This window comes from Setaria italica, chromosome V (genome assembly GCF_000263155.2).
Source record: "Setaria italica strain Yugu1 chromosome V, Setaria_italica_v2.0, whole genome shotgun sequence".
Taxonomy (NCBI): Eukaryota; Viridiplantae; Streptophyta; class Magnoliopsida; order Poales; family Poaceae; genus Setaria; species Setaria italica.
Window position 1 is genome coordinate 23,353,294 of NC_028454.1, and position 10,138 is coordinate 23,363,431.

At 40.2% G+C, this 10,138-nt stretch overlaps 1 protein-coding gene across 2 annotated transcripts; it reads left to right on the top strand.

The window, feature by feature from the left end:
* The first annotated feature begins 682 nt into the window (after positions 1–682).
* On the top strand, positions 683–8,697 carry LOC101775295. 2 transcript variants are annotated; one of them, XM_004968796.4, is made up of 10 exons: positions 683–926; positions 1,488–1,835; positions 2,018–2,233; positions 2,632–3,278; positions 3,924–4,020; positions 4,111–4,164; positions 4,244–4,356; positions 6,261–6,451; positions 7,350–8,053; positions 8,262–8,697. In XM_004968796.4, the coding sequence occupies exons 1-9, from the start codon at positions 747–749 to the stop codon at positions 7,985–7,987; spliced, it is 2,484 nt and encodes an 827-aa protein (XP_004968853.1). In that variant the 5' UTR covers positions 683–746; the 3' UTR covers positions 7,988–8,053; positions 8,262–8,697. The 2 variants fall into 2 exon arrangements, with proteins under 2 accessions (XP_004968853.1, XP_022682609.1); XM_022826874.1 differs by having other exon boundaries at positions 918–1,016.
* The last annotated feature ends 1,441 nt before the right edge of the window (positions 8,698–10,138 follow it).

The window sequence follows — 10,138 nt, forward strand, 5'->3', positions numbered from 1 at the left end:
GATCCACTATTACTTATAAATCTAGATCTACTAATATTTCTAAATTCCAGATCCACTAATATTTCTAAATCTAGATCTAAACTAAACTAAACTTTACTATAATATACTATACTAAACTACGAGATTAAAAAAAAAATTTACCTGAGAAGGACGGAAGAAATTCCTTCCCTCTTCCCGCTCCTTCTCCTTTCTTTTTTTTCTTCCCTCCTCCTCCTCTCCTCTCTTTCCTTTTTTTCCTTCCCTCCTTTCCTCTTTCTCTTCCCTATTTCTTCTCTGGCTCGCTGCTGGTGCGCACTGGTGCAGGGGGAGGGGAGGAGCGCGGGCGGGTTATAAAGGGGGCGACTGTTGCCGGCCCAAGCGGCGGAACCGCCGCTTGGGGCGGCGGTGACGCCTCGACTCGCGCGCCGCAGTTACGACGGCTGCTGACCGTTGGCGGGAGGAACAGCCGCTGAGGCGGCGGTAAGGCCCTTACGCCGCCTGGGCCGGCGGCCCTAGATTTGTAATTTTTCCATTCGACTATATATTTCTGCAAAATCGAAAATAAAATATATAAAATTAAAAAAATTCTATGTGCACAAAACATGAGATGGGCCGCACTTGGGCCGCAAGATAGGAGGGTTCGCGGGCATTCGAATGTAATCTAAGAAGCGTAGAGAAATGTTCGTTGTTCTAGAAGGCCCTCGGAATCCTATCGCCACCCCCAACGCCGCGGAGCTCCGCTTTGTTTCCCGAACTCTCCTGTCGCTATGCTGCCGGCGGTCGCCGCCCATTTGCCGCGCCACCACCACCACCTTGGCCGTCGCTTCCTCCTCCGGCGCCACAGCCTCCTCCCTGCCACTCCCGCCAAGGCCTCGTGTGGCGCCGGCCGCGCAGGGCGCCTCCTCTTAGCCGGCGCGTTCGCCTCGGGCGATGGTCCTCCGGGACAGGTAAGCTTACGGCGGCCCTCCTGAAACGCCCTCGAGGTGTTTGCTCGAATTCCGCTCGCATGAATTCGCCGTTTTGGGCCGTGGTGACTGGTGAGGAACCTCGGGTTACTACTGTATGTCCATAATGCTTGCCTAGTCTGAACTCTAATGTCCATAATGCTTGCCTAGTCTGAACTCTAATGTCCATAATGCTCATATCTGCATACCTGATTCCGTTCCGTATGCATGTTTGGGGCTGTTAGTGCTGATTATGATATTTGTTCGATTCTGATGGCAAGGCTTGGTCCAGTGTCTCTATGGTAGATGCTTATCCTGTTATCCATAATCTTGATATTCATATTGTGCAGATAACACCTTTTCGTTGCGCCATCTGAGCAAGAAATTGTGAAATTAGTATCCATGTGGACCTTTCCCTTTTGAAAGCTCATATGTGTTAGCACATTTTGATATCTCACTTGAATTGATCTGAACATTTGAAATTCAGCATGAACTTTCTTAAAGTGCAAAAGTGCAATTTCTTTTAGAGTTGTTTAATCTCTGTACATTGCTTGATTTTCTTAGGATGTTGAATACTCTGCTAGTGCTACGAGTTCTGGATCTGCATACCTTGGTCTCTTTGTTCGTTTGCTTGGCTTGGACAATGACGCTCGTGATAGGGAGCATGCTGTTTGCACACTCTATCAATACTCCCTTGGCGGACGGAAGAGCCTTGATGAGATAATGCAATTCCCCGGTTGTATAGTCCTCGTCATTAGCCTCCTGAAGTCAGAGTCCACTCGTGCCTGTGAAGCAGCTGCAGGTCTTCTGCGTAACATAACGTCAGTTTCAATATACAGGAAGATGGCCATTGAAAGTGGAGCAATTGAAGAAACAATTAGTCTTCTGTGTAAATCGACGATAACCCCTGAGGTAACTGCAAACATAATTACTACCACTTCAAGGTTTTCTTTTCCCTGTCATGTTCGCTGTAAAATGGTATAACTGGCTCTTATGTCTGGCTTGTGTGGTAAATAGTTGATGGCTAGGCTACATGTTGGAAGAATACTGAATAACCTAATGTAATATGCAAACATACTGTTGTCCTCGTTCAGATGATGGAGCAGTGTTTGTGTACCATTTGGAACTTTTCTATTGATGAAAACTGGAGATACAAGATTATGAGGAGTGATGTCCTAACAAAGGTTGTTAGCTACCTAGATGAAGAAGATATAAAAGTCAAAGAAGCTGCTGGTGGTATCATATCAAATTTGGCTTTAAGTTCCTCTAATCATGGAGCTCTGGTTGAAGCAGGTGTTATTCCAAAACTGGTAAGTTGTATTGCATTCCATCTTAACAAAGACCCAGTGCAAATAATTGCAATTTATATTTGTTGCTTTAATGTTGAAATTGAGTATTAGCCATGCTAAGGTTTGGTACACCTATAGTTCACATTTTTAATCAATCTCTTTTCGCAAATGAGGTCCTCATATGCCATTGCAATCGCAGCGCTACGATATGTGGCTTCTGAACTTCTGATGATATATTGCTCAGAACTTCAGCAATATCTTAGTATTTAGGACCATATTTTGAAAAGTGCCTAAATCTTAAGTTGTTCTATTGGATTCATTGTCCAGAAATGTTTTATTGAACTACAGAATGCTTTTTTAACTTGCTGTTATATACTTCCTGAGATTCATTGAAAATAATCATTGGGGTTATTTTTTAGGTCCATCTTTTGCAAACCAAAGAAGATGACTATAAGATTATTAGAAAGGAAGCTAGAAGTTCACTGATACTGCTAGCCTGTGATGATTATTACCACAGCCTTATAATAGAGGAGGGTCTAGTTCGGGTTCCTTTGGTTGGCTCAGCTGCATATAAAGCTTTTAAACCTCTCCCTCATTCATGGCCTTCTTTCCCTGATGGCTCTGAGATTCAACGGAGTTCTCGCCCCTCAAAATATGGTGCTACTGAACTGCTGCTCGGCTTGAGTGTCAATGAGCAGGATACAAAACCAGATGAAGCTAAAATTAATGCCATGATAGGGCGTTCTAATCAGCAATTTCTTGCACGTGTTGGAGCTATTGAGTTGGATGATGAAGGAAATGAGCAATCTGGATCTGAAAAGAATGACCTCTATACCATTTTGCCATGGGTGGATGGTGTTGCACGGCTAGTTTTAATTCTTGGTCTTGAAGATGTCTCTGCAATTAAAAAAGCTGCTAGAGCGATAGGTGATGCATCAACAAGTGAACATATGCGCGCCTCATTCAAGGAAGCTGGGGCTGTTAAACCTCTACTTCAGTTGCTGAAGCACAATGATATACCTGTTAGAGAAGCTGCTGCTTATGCATTGGAAAAATTAAGTGTCAGGTATGTTTTCTTCCCTTTGCTCTTCTTTAATCAAGACAATCATACCATGTAATATTGTTTAGGATAGATTTAGATATTATTTTACTCTGTTTTCAGTGCTGTCGCTTATAACACAGTAATACATTACTCTAGGTTAAAAAATATCATGTTAAATTATGAAATGTCTTCTTGTGATGATGTAAATATGTGCCTAGAACCTGCAGAAATGTTTCTATCTGTGTTGATTCATTCATTTGCTAATGATGGGATTGTGTGCATGTTTCGAAACATGTTGAGCACATTGGAGCCATATGGCCACCACACAGTTTCATTGATGAATAGTCTAAGATTTTTCTTATTTCAAATCACTTTTACTACTCTTTGTTCTGGCTAGCAGATGAAACAGATAACAAAGTCCAGCTATCTGTAATGTTGGTTCTAGACTAACAAATAATAGTGCATGAACTGTTTCATTTATGGATAGTGGTAAATTGCTGTACACATGATAATATAGAGCCACAAAGTGCCTTAATGGTGAACAGTGTGTATTAGAAATATAGTGGGGGTGCTACACTGCTACTCAAGTACTCAACCATGTTTAGTATGTTTTTGTTAGTTGCTGGATTCGTTTTTGACTATCATATGTTCCACACTATCCTTTTGTAGTTCCACCATCTGTCAGAAGATCAAAGCAGAAGGTGGACTTGAACTGCTCGTAAATACAGTGAAGGATCCACATACCCCAGTAAAACAACTTGAGAAGGTATTGGGCTGCAAAGTGACCTGTTTTACCTTTTTAGCGTAACACTAGCATTATCATAGATAGGGTTCTAACTTCACAGTTTCAATGCAGATAATATCTGTACTTTCGCGAATGTTTGACATGGGGATTAGTATGGTTGCTGCGGTGAGTTAGGCTTCTTTGCACATCAGCAGTATTTACTGTGCTTATTGAAACACTGCAGTCTAATACACTCCATTTTTAGCCGGAGAGCTATGCTCGTGAGAATGCAATGAGTGCTGAGAGGAATATTCAAGGTGATACAGCTAGTGGAAACAGTGGAATTTCCCATACATTTGTAAACCAAGAGATGGCCAGGTTCATCACAGCCTTGTGGCTACACTTTTGACTTTTCTATTTACTTCATAAGTTCATAGAAAATCTGCAGTTCGTACTCATTTAAGCAATTGTCATTTAAGCTTGACGCACACATATTAGAAATTGGTGTAAGATTACCTATTTAATGTGTTGTTGACTTTATATTGTTCATACAAATGCCATGAATAAGCTCCACTGTTGGGGGACATGTATAAAATCAATTAATTATTCAGTAAAAGTATTTTAGCTCTTCAGATCACTTAACACAGGGGAACTCAATATATGGTATGGTTATCCAGGGACAAGAGTTTCTTCCTAAAATAACAATTATGTAGGAACAAGAGTTTTAGTCTTTTAGATATCAAGAAAACGATTTTCGGCTGTGAAGGGAGAAACATGCATTTAAATCATAACAAGTGGCTTATAGGACCAAGGAATTATGTTATTATGTCTTTTATTCATACTTTGATTTGATTACTATGGAATAGGTTATCGGTAGATTGGATTAATAGCTCATGGGTAGTTATATGACGGAAGAGCAGCTCAATGACTCAATGAACTTCTATAGTTGTGTATTTCATTGCAGTTTGTCTTTACCAATTTTTTGTGAATTATGATCGCGCACTAATCAGTGGAGCATCTAAGCCTCTGTACACTCACTAATTTCTAGAAGGAATAGGTCCAGTTTACAAATATGAACTATGGCCAAAATCTAGATTCACCTTTAACTATAGAAAACACCAATTTTACATGTGCTTTACTATCAAAACCAGATAAAAGGCCCTCTGTTGGTAATTTCATTGGCATTTTGCTGCCCCACTGGCCACTCTTCAACATTGCCATGGTGGCATGACACCTGACAAATCAGCATATTTTGCCATATTGACTGTATTCTTTGTTTTCTTTATCATCCATGCATGATGGTATCAACCATCCATCAGGGCATGCTCTCGATCTACATTCACCCTAGTACCCCTCTCGTTACCTCCGCCATGACTGCCGTGGCCTTGAACGCTTGCCATGGCTTGAGAGTGCATGTTCACTTGCATTATGGCTGTGGTGAACTGGTGATCACATTCTGAAGCTACAGCTTGCAGCGTTATTTTTCTTGTGTCTCCTTAATGAGCTGCTTGCATATGGATAGATGCTCATTTCCCTTGTGTCCTTGATCGACTTGTTGCCCGATGGCTACCTAATTCCTGTGTTAATTTCTTGTCTGAGCTACACAAATCGGCCACCTGTCCCTTATTTGCACGTCACTGCAACCAAATCTTCCTTGCTAACACCATTTTGTCTTTCAACCACCACGCACCTTTTGGGCACATAGATCCATAGACAACTGATGTGGCTAGTTGTGATCAACACTGCCATTTATGGCTGCGGTGCTTCTCTTTTGGGCACACGAGGCTGACACATTGTTGTGTCACAGGCCTTGTAGGGAGATGCTGGGCAGGTAGTGTTGAGTTGGCATGTGGCACGTCTAATGTGTCCTGTCGACTAGAAATTCCAAAGGAAGAAGAAAGAGAGGGAGGAAGTAAGGTCAAATGACATGCCAAGATATATTGCCATGATTGGTATTCATTTCCTGACATTGTAATTTTAATTCAAGTAGCCAGCCGGGCAAAGCCTTACATAAAACCATCATTCATGGTTATCCGATCTGTTTTTTATTACTGCAGGTCTCACATATGACCACCAAATTTGGTTTTGATTATTGGAGGGTGTTATAACAATCACATATAATTTTTTTTTGGCTGAGGGTGAAAGTTGAACTTTATCCGTAGGTTTAGGGGGTAAAATGGACTTATTACTTTGCAGAAAGTATGTAAAGGGAATACTGTTGCACATCATTTTTTGGTGTCTTTTGGAACATTGTAGTGATGTGATGCTTTTCATGATTTCAGTGAGATGATCTTGGATTTTGATGCTATTTCACGCTTAACAAAAGTTCTGAAGGAAGCGTCCCCAAGTCTGCAAGCAAAAGTTTGTTGTGTACTGGAGCATTTAGCAGCTTCGGAGCAACATGCCACTTCAATGACTGCTACTTGCACTGGTTCTGTAATCGAAACTATTCTGGAAATTGGGGTTATTCATGGTATATCGCTTGATTCAGTTTTGCATAGTAAAGATGGATACATTACTTTTTTTTGCCTGAATTATTTACATTCAAGTACTGTTCGATAAGTGCTAGTACACACTGACAAGCTTTATGGTACTGCAGGGACCTGACTTTCTGAATTTCTATACATACCATGAAGATCTTAGATTAGTTTTAGTTCAAAGAAATAACCTATTGTAATAATAATCACCAAGAAATGAACTACCAGAAAACATCAAGATTTGTATATGCTTCTTTGATCTGTATAAAACCTTGTAAGGACTAATTAGAAACATAAATTTGTTTTCACATATTGCGATAGGTTCATTTTTTGGTCCGTGATCATAAACATTTTTGCATGCTTTGACATGATGGTCTGATTTGGTGGGTTGTTTGCATGCTGTTCATTAGTGTGGTGTACTAGGTAACAATGTAAGATACTAACATGACATTGCAGTTATGATGTAAATTTGTTTGGCACTTATGGCATGATGTTAGTCCAGAATGATTCTAGTGAAGCGGTTTCTGTTCAATTTTCTTCAATAAAAATTGTTACTTAGTACTCCCTCCATTCTAAAATGTAGATTGTTTTACTTTTGCCCTATGTAAAAAATTTTCAACTTTGAAAATGTTTGTATAAAAACATATTAACATCTACCATACCAAATAAATGCACTAACAAGACGTACTTCTAGCTGTTGGTGTATTTTTGTATAAACTTTGTCGAAGAGAACTTTGACTTACATTTTGGAACGAAGGGAGTAGCATTCTGATACACCACAATTTTCTGCCTGTCATTTTCTGATAGTATTTGGTCCGTGAAATCTCAAAATGGTTTTATGCTGAAGTAAAGTGCATCTCTGATTTTTTTTGGGTATATTTCCACTGTCTACAGGGACCAGAGCTGATTCTGAAGACTTTGATAACCGTTCTAGTGTAGCCACTGAAGAAGTCAGTCAGGCAGTGTCTGCAGCTGTGAGGTTACTCACAAAGTTATTGAACTTTGATCTTTTCGTCCGCAGCATAAATACTGAGAAATTTACTTCTCTGCTAAGAAGAATGCTCAAATCCAGTTTTCCGCTTCAGTCAAAGGATTGGCTTGCAGCATGCCTTGTTAAGCTAGAATCAAGGGCTGGCTTATCAGGCAATCATGGTATGAGTAGTATAGATATGGAGATAACTATTTATCAGACTATTCCAAGGCTAGTTGAGCGAATGATGACCTCATTTTCTTTTGAAAATAAAAGAAGTGCCGTAATAGAGCTAAACAAGATAATATCAAGTGGTGTGCTGGAATATACAAGGGCATTGGCTGATACTGGGGGTATATTTCCACTGGTGAAAATGCTTGAAGAGGGTGACGGGGATGCATTGGAAGCTACATTAGCTATCTTGTATAATCTGAGCATGGATCCAGAAAATCACCCAGCAATAATTGCTGCTGGAGCGGTGCCTCTTTTGAAGCGGATTATTCTTGCCGAAGCTCCACACTGGACTAGTGCTATTCAGTTGCTGAGAACATTGCCTGTATGACATCCTTCCTGGAAGCAAATGAGCGTCTCGCCAAAAGACATTTTAAACCACACCTGGTGTGTGCAGGTATATTGATCTTCACCACCATGATAATATTTGATAAGGAAAGGTTAGATCAATGATTGATCCGGCAATAAGGAGCCATCTCTAAATCTTAAAACAAAACCATCTTAGTTGATTGAAGAACCCCAAATGCGGAAAAGATGCAAGTTGGGTCTTTCAAGCAGTTTGGACTGTCTCCTCTTGCTGTACTAAGCATTATTTTCTTATGCAGCTGCTAGTTTGAGGTTGCAGCCGAGTTCAACAGGGATGTTGAATTTGTGACACAGAAGAACGTATCAACAGGGATGTCCTGACCATGAGTTCGGAAATGCCAGTTGAAACGACAGTAACAAAGCACACCGGGGCCTGATCATAATGTCTTCTTTTGGTGATACGTGTTGGGAAAAGTTAGAACCGTGAACCTTTTTGGCACAGTAGCAGTTTGCTGGTTGTGAACCTGCAGAAGTTCCAGTGTTGCTCGTTAACTTCGCCTGTTTTAACGCTAGATTACCACTAGTAGTACTCTGTAAAAAAGATGGATAGCCTATTTTGTAACACTATAACATAACCATCCTGACCATTGTAGCGAATTGCTGTAACAATAGTAAATTGTATAAGATACATCCATATCATTTGTTGAGGCTATCATAGTCGTAGAAACCATCTCACCTAGCAGAGGACGTGTGTTCATACGCTGCGTTGCTTGCTCGTGGGTCTTTTAGCGGCATCACAGGTGACCTCGTGACCGATGTGCAGCCTGGCCTCACATGATCTTGGCATTGATTTTTCCAACATGGATGGATGGTCCTGCGGCTCCTGCCTTCCATCAACGTGCGTGCTGCGACCTAGCTACTAGTAAAAAATTCCACACAATAAATATAAAATTGTACTATCTTAATTAAATACTTCATCCGATAAGTTTGTCAGTTCAACCTTTTAAATTTTGATCATTGACGAATAAAAAAATGGATAGGACAACAATGTTTGATTGGTGTTAGTGGATCCTTATTAGAAACATTTTTAGTTTTTTTACAACATACAGTTCTTTTTATTCTATATATGATATTCTATACAAATTGTCCATCAGCTCTTGCTCTCTACATGTCACGGAGAAGTTGTATTTGTGGTTGGAGCTTAGCTTACACTTGTGGTCTGAACATGATTTTTTTTTTAAGCAACATGATTTTGTTTTGATAAGGTATGTACATGATTTGTACAGTAATAGCTAGTACAACACATGAATTGAGAGTTCAGTGTGCTGCTGCTGCCGCCGCCCCATGATTATTGTTTGTCTGTCTGGAAGCTGGAGCTGGCAAGATTGATTGGAGTAGAGGCGATGGCGATGCTACAGGGTTTGTACGAAAACCCTGAGCTGTTCTTGCGCGTTCTCGATGTGCAAGCGTGTGTGGGCGTGGTCCCGACCACGCTCTTTACTGGCGCCACGACCTCAACAACTTCCGACCGACCCACACGTGCAGGCCGGCAATTATGAGCTCAGAATGGCAGTCTTTCATTTGACTTCACCCAATCTCTTACTCCCTGTTTCGCCCATCTGAGAGGAGGATTCGCCGTAGTTTCTTCAGAGAAATATAGTACAAAATATAAAATACCTCTGATATATTGACGTAAAAGCTCCCGGCCTCCAGTGGTACGTATTTGCCTTGAAATTAAATCGTGGCAATATAGTTGTCTATTGTAACAATTCACATGATCTTACAATATGTTTCATTTAAAAAAAGCTCATTTGTCTTGTAGCGTGGCAGTACCGGCAACAAATTCTAGTTATGTGTATATCAATTTTTTTCCAATAATGAATCAACTTATTTACTCGCTCCGTTTTCAAATTGTAGGTCGTTTTGACTTTTCTAGTGTCCCACCCTGAAATTAGATGTGATTAGGAAGAATAGTTAAACAATAATTTTCTCATAATTCTAAAAAATTTTCTAACATTTATTTTCTTGATAGGTAATTTAATATAAGAAAAACAATTGGTTGTTTTTTAGAATTAATTAAAGTGGTTCCGTGTATGTTGCATTCATACCGATGCATTTCTAGTGTTTCATGAGTGCAAAGGTTTCAAAATGCATTTCTATAACGATTAGGTTTCTC

Bases quoted from the DNA above. Each gene is read 5' to 3' on its own strand.
- LOC101775295 (XM_004968796.4), top strand. From the start codon at position 747: ATGCTGCCGGCGGTCGCCGCCCATTTGCCGCGCCACCACCACCACCTT. The intron at 4,021-4,110 runs GTATTGGGCTGC...GTTTCAATGCAG, and splicing joins CAGTAAAACAACTTGAGAAG to ATAATATCTGTACTTTCGCG. The intron at 4,357-6,260 runs GTTCATCACAGC...TCATGATTTCAG, and splicing joins GTAAACCAAGAGATGGCCAG to TGAGATGATCTTGGATTTTG.